The 18,143-nt window shown below is 41.9% G+C and overlaps 1 protein-coding gene across 9 annotated transcripts in view; it reads left to right on the plus strand.

Annotated features, from left to right (window-relative positions):
- ADD1 (adducin 1) overlaps positions 1-18,143 on the plus strand; it is an 89,777-nt gene that overhangs the window by 52,172 nt on the left and 19,462 nt on the right. For all 9 annotated transcript variants that reach the window (XM_020889841.2, XM_020889847.2, XM_070462560.1 and 6 more), the window contains exons 4-9: positions 5,155-5,306; positions 13,602-13,682; positions 13,867-14,016; positions 16,326-16,469; positions 16,570-16,668; positions 17,254-17,430. In XM_020889841.2, the coding sequence (XP_020745500.1) occupies positions 5,155-5,306; positions 13,602-13,682; positions 13,867-14,016; positions 16,326-16,469; positions 16,570-16,668; positions 17,254-17,430 (803 nt within the window). The remainder of the gene's footprint in view (positions 1-5,154; positions 5,307-13,601; positions 13,683-13,866; positions 14,017-16,325; positions 16,470-16,569; positions 16,669-17,253; positions 17,431-18,143) is intronic.

Here is an 18,143-nt window from a genome sequence, read left to right on the forward strand (position 1 = left end):
TGATGCCGTGAAAGTGCCACAGTCAGTATGCCAGCAAATTTGGAAAACTCAGCAGTGGCCACAGGACTGGAAAAGGTCAGTTTTCATTCCAATCTGAAGAAAGGCAATGCCAAAGAATGTTCAAACTACCACACAATTGCACTCATCTCACATGCTAGTAAAGTAATGCTTAAAATTCTCCAAGCCAGGCTTCAGCAGTACGTGAACCATGAACTTCCAGATGTTCAAGCTGGTTTTAGAAAAGGCAGAGGAACCAGAGATCAAATTGCCAACATCCGCTGGATCATCAAAAAAGCAAGAGAGTTCCAGAAAAACATCTATTTCTGCTTTATTAACTATGCCAAAGCCTTTGACTGTGTGGATCACAATAAACTGTGGAAAATTCTGAAAGATGGGAATACCAGATCACCTGACCTGCCTCTTGAGAAATCTGTATGCAGGTCAGGAAGCAACAGTTAAAACTGGTTGCAAATAGGAAAAGGAGTATGTCAAGGCTGTATATTGTCACCCTGCTTGTTTAACTTACATGCAGAGTACATCATGAGAAATGCTGGGCTGGAAGAAGCACAAGCTGGAATCAAGATTGCCAGGAGAAATACCAATAACCTCAGATATGCAGATGACACCACCCTTATGGCAGAAAGTGAAGAAGAACTAAAGAGCCTCTTGATGAAAGTGAAAGAGGAGAGTGAAAAAGTTGGCTTAAAGCTCAGCATTCAGAAAACTAAGATCATGGCATCCGGTCCCATCACTTCATGGCAAATAGATGGGGAAACAGTGGCTGACTTTATTTTTTTCTGGTGCTCCAAAATCACTGTAGATGGTGACTGCAGCCATGAAATTAAAAGATGCTTACTCCTTAGAAGGAAAGTTATGACCAACCTAGACAGCACATTAAAAAGCAGAGACATTACTTTGCCAACAAAGGTCTGTCTAGTCAAGGCTATGGTTTTTCCAGTGGTCATGTATGGATGTGAGAGTTGGACTATAAAGAAAGCTGAGCACCGAAGAATTGATGCTTTTGAACTGTGGTGTTGGAGAAGACTCTTGAGAGTCCCTTGGACTGCAAGGAGATCCAACTAGTCCATCCTAAAGGAGATCAGTCCTGGGTGTTCATTGGACGGACTGATGTTGAAGCTGAAACTCCAATACTTTGGCCACTTGATGTGAAGAGCTGACTCATTGGAAAAGACCCTGATGCTGGGAAAGATTGAGGGCAGGAGGAGAAGGGGATGACAGAGGATGAGATGGTTGGATGGCATCACCGATTCAATGGACATGGGTTTGGGTGGACTCCAGGAGATTGGTGATGGACAGGGAGGCCTGGCGTGCTGCGGTTCATGGGTTCGCAAAGGGTTGGACACTGAGTGACTGAACTGAACTGAACTGATATAGAAATCATAATTTCAGTTAAAAGTCAGGTCTAAGGGTTTTTTTATTTAACCTTTTCTATCTGACATTTGTTTTCCTTTTTTTCAAGAACTCTGGTTCTCCAGGACAGGAGGAAAACAAATGTTGAATATTACATGATAACTCATTTGGTTTTTCCCACATACCACATACAGTATCAGTCCTATACCAGTATGTTCTCTCTTCATATTTTAAAATAGTTATAGTCTCTGTTGTCAGAGCATGTAACCATTGCATGTAATGGTCTTCCCTTATTGCGATTCATTCAGTGTCAACAGTTGACAACTTAATCCTGTCAATCAGTCTGTGTGATCAGTCACGTCCAACTCTCTGCGACCCAGTGGACTGTAGCCCACCAGGCTCTTCTTTCCATGGGATTTTCCTGGCAAGAAGTACTGGAGTGGGTTGCCATTTCCTGCTCCAGGGGATCTTCCCGATTCAGGAATTGAATCCACGTCTCCTGCGTTGGCAGGCGGATTCTTGGCCACTAGTGCCACCTCGGAAATTTAATCCTGTAATATATATATATTGAATGCTCACCACCAGTCCTTGTATCAGTGTTCCCTGAGACAGTGTGGTTGTCTGAAGTTCCTTTTATTTCTGAGTAAATTTCTCAGAAAACACCTGTGGGAAGGACTTCTGAGTTCTTGCCTCGTGGCCTTTATGTGTCAGTGTTAATTTTGTTTATTTAGTTTGGTATAAAATCATTGGCTCACATTTCCTATTTTGTATATATTTTGTATGTATCTTAAATACATAATCCATTTTCTTGGAATTTGAAGACAGTATTTCCAATAAGTTACTTGGTTTCTTTCCTTGATGGTTGACTATATAAATGTTTTTTTCTTTAGAGTCCAGAAATTTTGCCAGAATATGTCTTGGTGTTGATTCTTCTAGATCAGTTTTCTCAGATAATGTGCCTTTCCCTTCCAAATCTTTGTTATTTTCAGAGTGTTTTCTTGAGTTAGTTTTTAGTGTTTGTTCCGTTCGCTTGCTTTTGTTTCCTGGTACACCCATGTTGGATTTTCTTTGTCTTCTTCAACTGTCACTTTTTTTAAAGTCCTTTTTTTTTTTATCACTTTCTTCATTTCTTTATGATTTAAAAAGTTTTTCTTCTTTCTCACCTTTATGCTTCTTTTTAGTATTTATTTTTAAAAGTGTTTTTCATTTATATGAAAAACATTCATTCCTCATTTCTGAATTTTTCCAATTATATTAAAATTTTTTCATACCTTCCCTAGTGGCTCAGATGGTAAAGAATCTGCTTGCAATGCAGGAGACCTGGATTTGATCCCTGGGTTGGAAAGATCCCCAGGAGAAGGGAATGGCAACCCAACTCCAGTGTTCTTGCCTGGGAAATCCCATTGACAGAGGAGCCTGGTGGGCTATCGTTGAAGGGTTGCAAAGAGTGAGGCAGGACTGAGCAACTGACACTTTCACTTTCATTTTTAATGCTTTTATTTTTTATGAAATAATAGGTTATAGTTTTCATTTGTTTTGTGGACATTTCTTTCTTGTGTGCTTTCATTATCTGTAGGAATGTGATTTTCTTCCTTTTTATTTTAATAATTTTTGGGTGGTATTTGATCATATTTTTCTGTTTATTTTTACATGAATTAATTTTCCTGGAGGACTCTGGTTTAGGAATCCTGACTCTAGGGCTCCCTCTTCTGTTGTTTTTGTGAAGTGCTAAAATATGGCAGCTTATTTAATTCTCCTTCCTCGTTTTTATCTGAATTTTTTCTTCTGTTTTCTCTTCTTCTCACTCCCACGCTCCCCTCCCCTTTTGAGAGTCCTGTGCTATTCACTTTGCGTTTCAGTTTCCACAGATTATTTTCTCTGTACTTTTCTGTATGCTTGAGACAGTTCATAATTAAAATCAAATCAGCAGTATATAACAGGGAAGATCCCCTGGAGGAGGGCATGGCGACCTATTCCAATATTCTTGCCTGGAGAATCCCATGGACAGAGGAGCCTGGCAGGCTACAGTTTGTAGGGTCGCAAATAGTTGGATATGACTGAGTCTACTTAGCAGACAGTATATAACAAAGATAATTATGTCATGACCAAGAATGATCATGCAGTCAAATACTTTCTTTTTCTTCTTTTCCAGTGTGTGTTTTTGTTTATTTTCTTCATTCTTGCCTTATTGCACTGGTTAGAATCCCTAGTATGGTATTTATTAAGAGTGCAAGAGTATACATACATCCTTGCATTGTCCTGATCTTAGGAGTAAACATTGTCATCATTTTGTTTGATATTTTTAGTAGTTTTTTTATATATGTCCCTTATCAAATTAAGGTTATTCCCTTCTATGCCTAAATTGTTGAGAGATTTTATTCCGAATGAATGTTGAATTTTGCAAAATGCTTTTTCTGCATCTGTTAAAGTGATTCCATCATTTTTCTATTTTAGTTGAACATGGCAATTATATTGATTGGTTTATGAATACTGAGCCAATCTTTCTTTCCTGGGATAAACTCCCTAAGTTATGAGGTGTTACTCTTTTTGTGTGTGTGTGTGTGTGTGTGTGTGTGTGTGTGTGTGCGCGCTCAGTTGTGTCTGACTCTTTGTGGCCCCATGAACTGTAGCTCAACAGCCTCCTTTGTCCATGGGACTTCGCAGGCAAGAATACTGGAGTGGGTTGCCATTTCCTACTCCAGGGGAATCTTCCCAGCCCAGGAATTGAACCCATGTCTCTTGTGCTTCCTGCATTGTCCAGTGGATTCTTAACTACTGCACCACTCTGAGAAGTCACATCCTTTTTATATGTTGCTGGATTATTTGCTGAAATTTTGTTGAGTATATTTGGTCTGTGTTCATGAGGGATATTGGTCTATTTCTTCTTTTGTAATATCATGTACTATAATGTCTTTGTGTGGTTTTGATATCAAGGTAATGTTGGGTCAGAGAATGAGTTGGGAAGTGTTCTGGAAGAATTTGTGTAGAATCCTCTGGAAGAATTTGTACAGAATTGATATTGTTTCTTCCTTAAATGAGCAATAGAATTGACACCACAGGCATCTAGGCCCAGAGTTTTCCCTAGGGGAATGTTTTTTTCTGCAAATTCAGCTTAATGAATACGGCTGTTCAGTATGTCTATTTCTTCCAGAGTGAACTTTAAAAATTTTGTCTTTCAAGGAATTTGTCTGTTTCATCTAAGTTTAAAAATTTGCTGTCATAGATGTTCATATTATCCCTTTATTGTCAATAGCATATGTAGTGATATTCCCTCTTGCTTGTTCATATTGGTAATTTCTGTCCTTGCTGTATTTTGTTGATGAGTCTGGGCTGGAAATGTGTTTTATTTCCTTTCGTTTTTCACTTTGTTATTTTTTTAACCTTCTCAGGATTAAATCAGCTTTTCTCTGTTTTTGTTTGATTTCTATCTGCTTGATCTTTATTGCTTTTTTCTTTTTGAGGTTAATTTGCAGTTTTATAAGGTAGAAACCTAGATCATTTAAAAAAAAAAACCCTTCTAATCTATATATTTAATAGTGTAAATTTCCTCCTAAGTATTGCTTTACTGCATCCCACAAATTTGCTACTTTTTTGTTATTGATTTCTACCCTAATTTCTGTATTAATTTTGGGGAACATAGCCTTTATAAAACAGCCTTGAACATTTTCAAGACTTACCTCATGACCCATTGTGGGAGGATTAGTATCTCTACTGTTGTTGTTTGAGTTACATTTGACAAGAAACATTAAGTCTTTGAATTTTTTTTTTCCTTTTATATTTTAGGTCTTGGTATGGTGACTCCTGTGAATGACCTGAGAGGGTCTGATTCTATTGCCTATGACAAAGGGGAGAAGTTACTGCGGTGTAAACTGGCAGCGTTTTATAGACTAGCGGATCTCTTTGGATGGGCTCAGCTTATCTACAATCATATCACAGTGAGTGTTGAATGGGGTCATAACTGAACAAAAAGTGGGATATTATGTGTCTAGCACCGCCTCTTTTCATTAAGAGGAAGAGGGAATCTTGCCAAGCCCAAGTAAGCCTTGGGATGCCTTCCTTCTGCTTCCTGACTGCACCAAACAATAATCGGGGATTTGGCCAGTCTGAATTAAAAGTTATGAGGACAGTAGTTCTTTGAAACTCTTTTCTTGATGATAACTTAATAAATGAGTGTTAACCAAATTATAGGCAGTTCATAGAGTTCTCTTTGAAGTTGCACGGTAAAGAAGCCTGAATGCCAAAAAATTGATGCTTTCGAGTTGTTCTGCTGGAGAGGACTCTTGAGAGTCCCTTGGATAGCAAGGAGCTCACACCAGTCAATCCTAAAGGAAATCAACCTTGAATACTCACTGGAAGGACTGATGGCTGAAACTAAAGGTCTGACACTTCCATCACCTGATGGGAAGAGCCAACTCATTGGAAAAGACCTTGATGCTGGGAAAGATGGAAGGCGGGAAGACAAGAGGGCAGCGGAGGATGAGATGGTTGGATGGTATCACCAACTCAATGGACCTGAGTTTGAGCAAACTCTAGGAGATAGTGAAAGACAGGGAAGCCTGGCATGCTGCAGTCCATGGGGTTGCAGAGTTGGACACAACTTAGTGACTGAACGGCAACAACAAAAAGTTCTTATTGCTAAGGTGCCAAGAATGAAGATATTTTCTTTCCTACTTTGACCAAAGCCTTCTGTTTTTCATACTTAATTCTTCAGTTATTCCAGTTAGCCATTTATCAACATTATTAGGACCTCTTATTTTCTTTAGTTCATTCTTGCAATGAGTTTTTACTGGGCATCTGCTGTAACTATTTATTGCTCTGTACTGGGCATGATTCTGACTCTGGGGTTGTATCAGTAAAAGAGACAAGTCCTGCCTTTCTGGGGTTTTCTTTCTGTATCTTGGCCCGTCAGCCATGTTTTCTCTGTCATGTCCAGCCTGGCTTTCAGGGCCCATCATCTCAGTGATACTCTCTGCCAGCACTGTATTATTCCTCCCTGTACCTGAGAAGCTGAGAGCCTGCTGGCTTTCTCCATAGATTGACAGCCTCAGGCTCAAGTGGACCCGCACTGCTGTCTGACAGCGGCTGGGTGCTTCTCTTCAAGCTCACTCAGGTCTCTCCAGTGTCTTCTCCTGTGTGCAGCTCTCCCAGCCCCTCCTCCCCACAGATGACCGTGTTGTGTTGCCAGGAAAATGGCACCTCTTTCCTGATGTTTGTGCCCACTTTATACTCCTGACCACATGTTGCAGTGTCCTGACTCCTACCTGCAGGTCCGACTTTGTTTCCTGGCTTGGCATTCCACCACTTCCTACTTTTTTAGATTCCTAACGCGTTGTGAAAGAGGAGAGTGAAAAAGCTGGCTTAAAACTCAACATTCAAAAAACTAAGATCATGGCATCTGGTCCCACCACTTTATGGCATATAGATGGGGAAACAGTGGAAACAGTGAAAGAGTTTATTTTCTTGTGGTTCAAAATCACTGCACATGGGGACTGCAGCCATGAAATTATAAAAGACACTTGCTCCTTGGAAAAAAAGCTATGACAAATCTAGACAGCACATTAAAAAGCAGAGACATTACTTTGCCGACAAAAGTCCATATAGTCAAAGCTATGATTTTTCCAGTAGTCATGTATGGATGTGAGAGTTGGACCATAAAGAAAGCTGAGCGCTGAAGAATTGATGGTTTTGAACTGTGGTGTTGGAGAAGACTCTTGAGAGTCCCTTGGACTGCAAGGAGATCCAACCAGTCCATCCTAAAGGAAATCAGTCCTGAATATTCATTGGAATATTCAGCTGAAGCTGAAGCTCTGATATTTTGGCCACCTGATGCGAAGACCTGACTCATTGGAAAAGACCCTGAGTCTGGGAAAGATAGAAGGCGGGAGGGAGAGGGGATGACAGAGGATGAGATGGTTGGATGGCATCACTGACTCAATGGACATGTGTTTGAGCAAGCTCTGAGGGTTGGTGACGGACAGCGAGGCCTGGCCTGCTGCAGTCATGGGGTCGCAAAGAGCTGGGCCTGACCGAGCGCCTGAACAACAGCAGTGTGTTGTGAAGTTTCTGGCTTTCTCCCCTCCCCTTTGCTGTCTTGTTTCTTGTCTCTCTCCTAGAGGTGATCTCGTTTTTGAACCACTTGATCTCGTCTGCTTTTATAATTTCTTTCATTGAATATTTAAAAAATATATTTATTGTAGCAAATGTACCTCACACAGATATAAAAGAAGAAGTTGTAGTCCTCTGAGTACTTTTAACACCTCGAGATAACCAGTTAATAGCTGTTTAGATTACCCATTTCTGCGTATTTAACACACTCAGAAAACAATACTTAACACACGTGTGTAGGTGTGTTTTACTTGTGGTCTCATAATCGCTGGTATTTAGTTCAGCTCTATTCTTTTTTTTTTTTGATAGTTGCATTTTTTTCTTCTTTTTTTTTGAAAACAATATTTATTTAATTTTGACTTCACTGTGTCTTTTCACTCGCTATGCAGGCTTTTCTCTAGTTGTGGAGAGTAGGACCTATTCTCAAGTTACAGTGTGTGGGCATTGCAGTGGGTTCTCTTGTTGCAGAGCATGGGCCCTAGGGCGTGTGGACTTCAGTAGTTTCAGGGTGCAGGCTCAATAATTGTGGCACACGGGCTCAGTGTGTGGTATGTGGAATCTTCTGGGACCTGGGATTCAATCCATATCCCCTGCGTTGCAGGGTGGACCCCCAGCCACTGGGCCATCAGAGAAGCCCTCAGCTCCACTCTCGACCCCAGGAACAGTAACCTTTATGATGGTGGTCTGAGGCCCACCTCTGTGAGCAGGGTACTGTGCTTCTGGGACATGATAGGAATCTTTGCTAGATGAACTGAGTTAACTTCCCCTGTGTCTGTTCTCTACATTGCTACAAAAGCAAACCTCTCACAGTGTGAGTCTGGCTCTGTTGTATCCACACCGCCATGCTTGTGGAGTGTCCCCTCCACCTGGCTCTCCTGCTCCGTGTCCCTGACGGCAGTCACTGCCGTCCACACTGTGCGCTTGCTTGTCATCCATATCAGCTCTGTGACGGGAGCCTCTGGTTGTGTCCCTAGGACCAGTTCCTGTGCTGGGCACAGGAGGAACATTGTGAACTCTCGGATGGAATGACGGAATGAAATCTCCAGTTGAACTGAAATTCTGCTTCAGTAAAATTATGAAACAGGCACTCCACGGTGTCTTTTGTTTGATCAGTGGATCCAGTTAGCCTCCCACAAGTGCCGGCTCTCCTCCTGGTGCCTGCGTGGAAACTGCTGGCCGCTGTGACTAATCATATTTGACAGAATGCTTTGTGTAGAGATGTAATGCTAAATGGTTGCCTAAAAATTAGTTCCATGAAAACATTGCATCACTAATAGGAAATATGATCCTTGGCTTAATGCCACCTTACGTTCTCTGGGTCTTTAAAAACTGCTTAGTGCTAGTCCTGTTATGAATGCTATTTAAATAAGTTTGAATTGCTTAAATTGCTCCTTTTTCCGCCTTTAATTATTTAGGACTTGGCAGAATTAAAACATTTAGTTAGTTGTTTAACTTTTCTATAAGTGTTCTGCTTGGGACTTAACACTGAATAAAAAAGAAGTTACCAAAAAATACTTCTTATAGCTTGTGAGCTATAGGATCTTTAAGAAAGAGGTTTTTTTTTTTTTTTTTTTAAACTATTTATGGCATCCATTTTTTGATTTCAAAGTCTAGGTATTTTCATATACAGGTTTAAGAAAAGACATATTAACAGTATCAGTACAACCAATGTGCCCAGAGGTCATTGTGCCCTTTCTCTGAAAGAGGGCAAGAGATTTCCCGCTAAAGGGATTTAAGAGTGCTAACAGGTGTTAGAGGATTGGGGATGATTGTCTGAATTACATTGCTATCTTAAGATTGTTTTGGATTTAGAGAAGCTTTCGGTGGGGTGGGGGTGGGGGGGGTGGGGCCAAAAAACAGGATAGCCCAGCTGGGCCTCTCTTGGTGGCACTGAGCTGATGGCAGGGCCTTTCTGTCCCTAAACGCCTCTTGGTGTCAGTGGAGTGCTGGGTTCACCTCCGTCCTGCGTTCCACGTGATGTGTTAACCCTCTGAGGTGGTGAGCTTCAGGGGTGGGGGTGCACAGTGCGGAGTGCTCTGGGGACATGACAGGCATTTTTGCCGGGAACAGGTATATTTGGTTTTGAGTGAAAGACATTAACACTCATTCCTTGGGCACAGAGAAGGGGTATTAAATGTGGGAAGACATGAAGTGACACCAGCGCTAGTCCACTGGGGACTAGGAAACTTTCTTTGAAATGTGTTTGTTTGTTTTTTTTTCATTCATTCTGGGGCTTAGTGTTTAGCACTTTCTTCTTTTTGTTTGCAATTCAGAAAATTGTATGTTTTAAACTTTTTCCATTAAAATGTGTAGATCTGTTGAACTCACTGTTGGAAAAATATGGTTAGGAAAGAAGTCACAGAAGAAAACATGGGGAATTCACTGGTGGTCCAGTGGTTAAGAATCCTCCTTTCAATGCAGGGGATGCGAGTTCGATCCCTGGTTGGGGAACTCAGATCCCACATGCTGCAGGGCAACTGGCCCAGGAACTGCAACTTGAAAGCCTGTACAGTGCAATTAAGAGAGGCCTGTGTGCTGCACAGCCAACATTTTTTAAAAAAGGAAGAAAACATTATGTATATTTGAGTCTTAATATCCTGCAGTAGGTGGGAAATGGCTCAGTTATTAAACATCAGTTTGAGAGACTATTACATATTATGAAAAACAATTATAAAGACCTTGTGAAATCATGAAATTATTATGAGTATAAAATGTATACTGTTACAGCTATATGAATTATGTGTGTAAATACACACATACACACAAAGCGAAAAGAAGTGATTACAACTGGCTGTGTAGTATTTTTGTTAATGTGGGACCTGATATCATGCTTCTAAAATTTATGTGTGGGGAAAAGGCCTAGAATAGACAAGGCACTCCTGAAAAAGTAGGTAATATGGTCATTTTTTCCTATCAAGTGTCACACTTACAATATGACGATAATTAAAATAGCATGCTTTAGGCAAAGGAAGAAACGGATAAACCAGTGAGACAGAACCCAGAACTGGATTTGCGTCTGTTGAAAGCAGATATATAAGAGTTGGCATTGCAGATCGGCAAGGGAATGATAGACCAGGCTCTGATTGGTGCTGGCACAACTGGATTGAAAAATCAGAGTTGGAAAGTTGTATTGGATTTTCCACTTATAAATTATAGACTCAACAAGCAATTCTAGTGATTTAAGGATTACATGTGAAAAATAATACTTTAATAATTTTGTTGCTTAGTCGTGTCTGACTTTTTGTGACCGCATGGACTTCAACATGCCAGGTTAGGATCAATATAAATGAAAAAAATTGACTTTTAACCTCTGACTGAAGGAAAGTTGTCTTACAACACCAAAGCACTTATCATAAAAGAAAAGATGGATAAATTTGACTATGTTAAACAAATTTCTTGTCATTAAAAGACACCATAAAAAGAGTGAGAATAAAAGGTTACAATCTAGAATATTTTGCCTCATGGGTGCTGGTGGTCGTCAGTTGCTTGGTCGTGTCTGACTGTTTGTGACCCTATGAACTGTAGCATGCCAGTCTCCCCTGTCCTTCACCGTCTCCCAGAGCTTGCTCAGACTCATGTCCATTGAGTCAGTGATGCCATCCAACCATCTCATCCTCTGTCATCCCCTTCTCCTCTGCCTTCAATCTTTCCCAGCCTCAGGGTCTTTTCCAATGAGTCAGGTCTTCACATCAGATGGCCAAAGTATTGGAGTTTCAGCTTCAGCATCAGTCCTTCCAATGAATGAATATTCAGGGTTGATTTCCATTTGGCTTGACTGGTTGGAGCTCCTTGCAGTCCAAGGGACTCTCAAGAGTCTTCTCCAACACCACAGTTTGAAAGCATCAGTTCTTCAGCGCTCAGCCTTCTTTATGGTTCAACTCTCACATTCATACATGACTACTGGAAAAATCATAGCTTTGACCATACAGACCTTTGTCAGCAGAGTAATGTCTCTACTTTTTAATGTGCTGTCTAGGTTTTTCATAGCTTTTCTTCCAAGGAGCAAGCATGTTTTAATTTCATGGCTGCAGTCACCGTCTGCAGTGATTTTGGAGCCCAAGAATATAAAATCTGTCACTGTTTTCATTGTTTCCCAACTATTTGCCATGAACTAATGGGACAGGATGCCATGATCTTAGTTTTTTGAATGTTGAGTTTTAAGTCAGCTTTTTCACTCTCCTCTTTCACTTTCATCAAGAGGCTCTTTGGTTCCTCTTTGCTTTCTGCCATAAAGGTGGTGTCATCTGCATATCTGAAGTTATTGATTCTTTTGGCAATCTTGATTCCAGCTTGTGCTTCATCCAGCCTGGCATTTTGCATGATGTACTCTGCATGTAATTTAAATAAGCAGATTGACAATATACAGCCATGACGTACTCCTTTCCCAGTTTGGAACCAGTCTGTTGTCCCATGTTCTAACTGTTGCTTCTTGACCTGCATTTAAATTTCTCAGGAGGCAAGTAAGGTGGTCTGATATTCCCATCTCTTGAAGAATTTTCCAGTTTGTTGTGATTCACACAGTCAAAGGCTTTAGTGTAGTCAATGAAGCAGAGGTAGATGTTTTTCTGGAACTCTCTTGCTTTTTCTATGATCCAGCAGATGTTAGCAATTTGATCTCTGGTTCCTCTGCCTTTTCTAAATCCAGCTTGAACATCTGGAAGTTCTCAGTTCATGTACTGTTGAAGCCTGGCTTGGAGAATTTTGAGCATTACTTTGCTAGCGTGTGAAATGAGTGCAGTTGTGCAGTAGTTTGAACATTCTTTGGCACTGCCTTTCTTTGGGATTGGAATGAAAACTGACCTTTTCCAGTCCTGTGGCCACTGCTGAGGTTTTCCAAATTTGCTGGTGTGTTGAATGCAACACTTGAACAGCATCAGCTTTTTGGAGTTGAAGTAGCTCAGCTGGAATTCTATCACCTCCACTAGCTTTGTTCATAGTGATGTTTCCTAATGCCCACTTGACTTCTCATTCCCAGATGTCTGGCTTAGGTGAGTGATTACACCATCGTGGTTATCTGGGTCATGAAGATCTTTTTTGTATAGTTCTGTGTATTCTTGCCACCTCTTAATATCTTCTGCTTCTGCCTCAGGGGTAGCCAACAAAGAATTAGTATCCAGACTAGATAAAGAACTATCAGTAAGAAAAGGGTATGCGTGTGTGCTAAGTCATTGCAGTCTGACTGTCTGTGACCCCATGGACTGTAGCCCACCAGGGACTATTTGCAGAGTGAAGGAGTGAGGCAGGCCGTTTGAGGACATCACTGCCACTGTCCACACAGACACCACGTGTGTTTCTGTTTGGGCCACTGCAGAAGTCACTGCGCTGGCGAGGAAGTTGACTAAACGCCGTAAGGCCTTTCCAGCAACCACTGAATTCCATCTGTCTGACCCTTGTTAGAGTTCTTGGCCCAAGAGTAAATGTATTCCATCCCAGTAGCTTTGCGAAGTCTGTTGAATCTATTCCCAAATCATTAAAAATTAGACTACATTTCATTAGGACAGGACTCTTTTTTTTTTTCTCCTCTCTTAGGAAAGACTCATTTTTTTTTTCTCTCTTAACTACATAACTAGCATCTTGCACAAATCTATCACGTGTGACAGATCTGTATTGAACAGATTGTTGAAAGAAAACTATGTTGCGGAAGGAAGAAATAGACCAGAGGAGTGAGGGCGCAATGTGTAGAAACTTGTCATCAAGCGGAGGGGAACAGCTTTCTCTTTTTTGTGGTTTTTATGATTGTTCACTATCCTCTAGGTTTTGAGTACTTTAAAAAAAATAAAAGACATTTTGACTTTTAAAAAGTAACTCTTGGTTTTCATTATTACACCCTTGAGGAGATCACCTTTTAGCACATGGTACTGGTTTGGTAGCCTACAGGTTTTTCTCTTCATAAGGTTAATTATCATGAATATGATCAAGTCACACTTTATGTACCTAATAAGCTACTACAGTGTAATAGTAGAAAGCTTTTAGGTCACCTCTTAGCTTTGTGATAGGCCCTGTAATTAAGTGCACTCCTGTGTAGCGCACCTAATGTTCACAGAAAACTTGTAAGTCTGTGGACAGAAAGAGATGCAGGTAGTTTCAGTAGGGTTTTTGAGCTAATTTGGTAATTCTCCCCACAGACCAGGGTGAGCTCTGAGCAGGAGCACTTCCTCATCGTACCTTTTGGACTTCTCTACAGTGAAGTGACTGCGTCCAGTTTGGTAAGAATGTTCTTGTCTTCTTGGGCATAGACATATAAAAGTCAAGCAAAAGGGCAGTCGGTTTTGTGTGATTAACTCAGGGGAAAACTTTTACTTATTAACACTTTAAACTTTGTTTTAAATAATTTCTAGTTAGGACAACTTGAAATCCTCGTGATATTTGAAGTTTGTTGTCTTATTGCAGGTTAAAGTCAATCTACAAGGAGACATAGTAGATCGTGGGAGCACTAATTTGGGAGTGAACCAGGCTGGCTTCACGTTGCATTCTGCCATTTATGCTGCACGCCCGGACGTGAGGTGTGTTGTGCACATTCACACACCAGCTGGCGCCGCGGTGAGTGTGTGCCACTCTGGCAGAGCCTGAGGTCACAGGGTGCTCGGGGGGCAGGGCTTCACCTTTCCTTCACGTTGCCCTCTCGTCGCAGCAAGTCAGAGCCCTTCATCTCATTGGGTTAGAAGACTTTTTTACTACTGTATGTGACTTTCTTTAAAGGATATATATATATATGTATTTAAGGGGTCCATTTACTAATTTTTTTAAACTTCATTTTTTATACTTTTCTTTATCTTACTTTTGGCTGTGCTGGTCTTCGTTGCCTGCGTGGGCTCTTCTCTCGTTGCAGTGAGGGGTCCCCTCTCTTGCTGTGGAGCGCGGGCTCTGGGCGCACAGGCTTCAGCAGGTGCAGCGTGTGGGCGTCCCTAGTTGTGACTCGCAGGCTCTAGGGCCCAGGCTCGAGAGTTGTGGCACAAGGGCTTAGTTGCCCTGAGGCACGTGGAATCTTCCCGGATCAGGGCTCGAACCCGTGTCTTCAGTATTAGCGGTTGGATTCTTTACTCTACCACTGAGTCAGCAGGGAGGCCCATCTATCTGAATTTTGAAAAGCGTAATAAATCTGAAAACGTCATAAGACTTAACAAGAATCGGTGTGTTAAAGAGGGAGTGAGACTTCAGTGCCTGGGAGGCTGCGTGGGAAGTGCCGAGCGACAGCAGTGAGTGGAGGATCCTTGTCTGAGAGGAGGAGTGGGAAGAGGAGTGGGGAGGTGGGTGGTGGGGGGAGGAGCTGTGAAGAGGGGGTGGGGTGGGGTGATGGGGGGAGGAGCTGTGGGCTTCTCCCTGTGGAAGGTCTAGTAGGGTATAGGAGACTTGAGCCTGCTTGATGGACTGTGGCAAGGAGCCCTGTATGGGTGGAGAGGTTGAGGCCTAGAGACAAACCCAGCCAGCCGTCCACAGATAACCTGCCGGGAGTCAATGGAACCTAGGTTGGACCGTGACTGGGGAGGAGTAAGAAGACGGGGGGGAGGGAGGTCCTAGGTGGTCCAGTGGGTGGGACTCCACTTGTTCACTGCTGTCGCCTGGGTTCAGTCCCTGGTTGGGGAGCTGAGATCCTGTGAACTGTGTGGTGTAACTGGTCCAGGCCGTTAGAGGAGACTCAGCCGCTTGGCCAGGAGCCTGCCCCACGCTGATGACCAATTCTGGGCCCTCTGGTACAAACAGGCCACCTGACAAAGCCTCAGGCCCCTCAGTATGAAAATAGGCTTTCTGGTTGTTAGTATAGCCCTGTGAGAGCCAAACACTCAAGAGCTAGCTGGAATTGGCTTTTTATCACCAGTTTTGAATTTTAATGACTTTCTGGGTTTGTGTGTTTGACAGATGACCTCATTGATTAAGAAATACTGAATTTTACTCTATCTAGATGTTTTAATGTCATAGATCTTTGCTTGTATGGATGAACGTGAGAATCTGGTTTATTTGTTTTGCTTTGAAGATACAGGTCTTAATGTTGGCATCAGTTTTATTAGATATCATTCTCCAAGTGATATAGATCTTCCAGCCCTGACAAATCCATGCTTTTAAAGGAACTCTTAGAGGTACCTTTGAGAATCTAGCATGTAATTTGTTTTAAAACTTAACAAAGTAACTTTACTTTGTAATGAAATATCTTATAGAAAAGCTGTTACTGTGAAAGGAATTAAATAATGATATTGCTTTTTTGGGGGTATTGTCTTTTTAGATTAACTTCTCTGTAAGAAATTATTACAGTTTTAATTTAAATCTCTGAAGTTTGTTTGTCTAGGTAGAAGACATTTAAAATTAGCATATTCTAAGGTCAGTTTGGGAAATTTAAGGAAACTAAAGGGCTATATGGACACTTAGATTTTTCACTTAAATAAATGTAGAGCAATTATACAGTATACTTATCCTAAACCTTTATAAATTTCCTTTTATCTGATTTTCAGGTATTCCTATCACACCTATGAACTAAGGTGAAAAGTACACAAAAACCTCTCAGCTCTTCAGAAACTTCTCTTTGCAGCATTGTGCCTCATTTAGAGGAAGCCATCGTCTCTCCCTGTAACAGCTTTGGGGCTAATCTTATTAAATCTGAGCTCACTTCTTGTTTACAGTCAGTGTGGGAGAAATCCAGAAAGATGTGAAAGTTTTTTTGAAGTCTTCCTTGATAATGGTGGCTTTGATTTTTAAAAGTATGCATTGGTAATAAGACCCAGAAGTAATCTTAAGGCTTATCCTAATTTCATAGGCTCCTTTATTTCTGAAAGAACAGTTTGAGGAGCGCGTCTGCCAGTTGTCAGTTCATGTGCACTCCTGACTTGTCTGCACGGATGCCGCTGCTTGTTTTCTAGGTCTCTGCGATGAAGTGTGGCCTCTTGCCCATCTCCCCGGAGGCACTTTCCCTTGGAGAAGTGGCATACCACGATTATCATGGGATTCTGGTCGATGAGGAAGAAAAAATTTTAATTCAGAAAAATTTGGGGCCTAAAAGCAAGGTCAGTAGACATCTAATCTGGTATTTAAATTATTGAGGGAATAAGAAAACGTATCTGTCTTCTTACCTGGTCCCTAGAACTTTCCTGATTCTTCCCTTAGGTTCTTATTCTCCGGAATCACGGTCTTGTGTCCGTTGGAGAGAGCGTTGAGGAGGCCTTCTATTACATCCACAACCTTGTGGTTGCGTGTGAGATCCAGGTAGGTGGTGGCCACTCCATGTGGTCTGGTCATTTCTAACTTTAATTTTTCAAATACGTAAGTCATTACCATTTATGGAGGGCTAGCAGATACGGGCCCTGATATCAGGTGCTTATTTATGTTGTTATGGGTCATTTCATTTGAACCCAGGCCCTTCTTTTGAAAAAGTAGGTGCAGGGAGTAGAGCTTTGCCCACAGTCTAGCAGCTCTGGGTGCTGCTTATGCTAGGTCTGCTCAGATCCCCGTTTGCACATTCCTCATTGTTACCCCGACTTATGTCTGTGTGGTTACCCCGACTTAAGTCTGTGTAGTAGCAGCTGCCAGTCTCCCTTATATGACCTTGGAAGGGGCTTTGTTTTCCCATTTATTCTTCAGATGTGAGTGCCCACTATTTTTTCATGCTAAAGACAAGTTTCTGAAAATAGTCTTGTGATTTATCTGTCACTTCCATCTTGCATTTTTTATTCTTGCAGTGATTTGGTTTCTTTTGACACCTCCATTTCTATTGAAGTGATCTCTCATAGTCATCTGACCTGTTTGATCAGTAAGGAACTCCAACTGTTGTGTTTGCTTGTTTTGGAAAAGGTTCGAACTCTGGCGAGTGCGGGAGGGCCAGACAATTTAGTCCTCCTGGATCCTGGAAAGTACAAAGCCAAGTCCCGGGTCCCTGGGTCCCCGGCAGGGGAAGGCAGCGGGTCACCGCCCAAGTGGCAGATTGGTGAGCAGGAGTTTGAAGCCCTGATGCGGATGCTGGATAATCTGGTAAGAATGTGGTCACCACTTGATGATACTGCTTTCATCTTAAGAGCACAGATGTTGCTGTTTTTATAGCTAGTGAAATGGTATTATGAAATCACTGTTTTCAGGCAGTGTCAGAATGCTGTCAGTCTCCAGAACCATGAATGTGTACCAGGCGGTTTAAGTTCTAAGCTAAATTGTGATTGAATACACTGGTGAGGGTTTCTTATCTCCTTTTGTTTTTAAAGATAGCATTATTTGTGTGGGGATAGTAGCACAGAGGATAGTGTACTTTGCTGGGTAACTGAGTCCTCGAGTAGCAGGGTCAGCTCAGGACCCATCAGCCCAAAAGCAAGCCATCCAGGGGCCCTTTGTGCATCAGTCGGTCAGCTGAGCGTCTTGTTTGTTATAACAGTAAATTCTAGCCACTTGGGGCCTGTCTGCTATGTCTCACACGCTTTGCTGCTGATCTGTTGCGTGGGAGACCCTTTGCTGCCTCCTGCAGGGACATGGTGCCCAGCGTGGAACAGAGCATGGCCGTGGGGCTTTCAGCTTAATAGGAAATGTTATAGTAGTCTGTGGTAGGATGTGGCCTGTCTGGTTGCAGTGAGGGATGTCATCCTTTTGCAAGGATTATAGAGGAAATTTTTGTAGAGGGTGACCCTTGAGAGTGACCTTAAAGAAGAGGTCAAACTGTGACAGCTTATGCTGGGAAAAGGGAGGCAACTGAAACCTGG

Source organism: Odocoileus virginianus, unplaced genomic scaffold, assembly GCF_023699985.2.
Source record: "Odocoileus virginianus isolate 20LAN1187 ecotype Illinois unplaced genomic scaffold, Ovbor_1.2 Unplaced_Scaffold_5, whole genome shotgun sequence".
In the NCBI taxonomy this organism is placed as follows: Eukaryota; Metazoa; Chordata; class Mammalia; order Artiodactyla; family Cervidae; genus Odocoileus; species Odocoileus virginianus.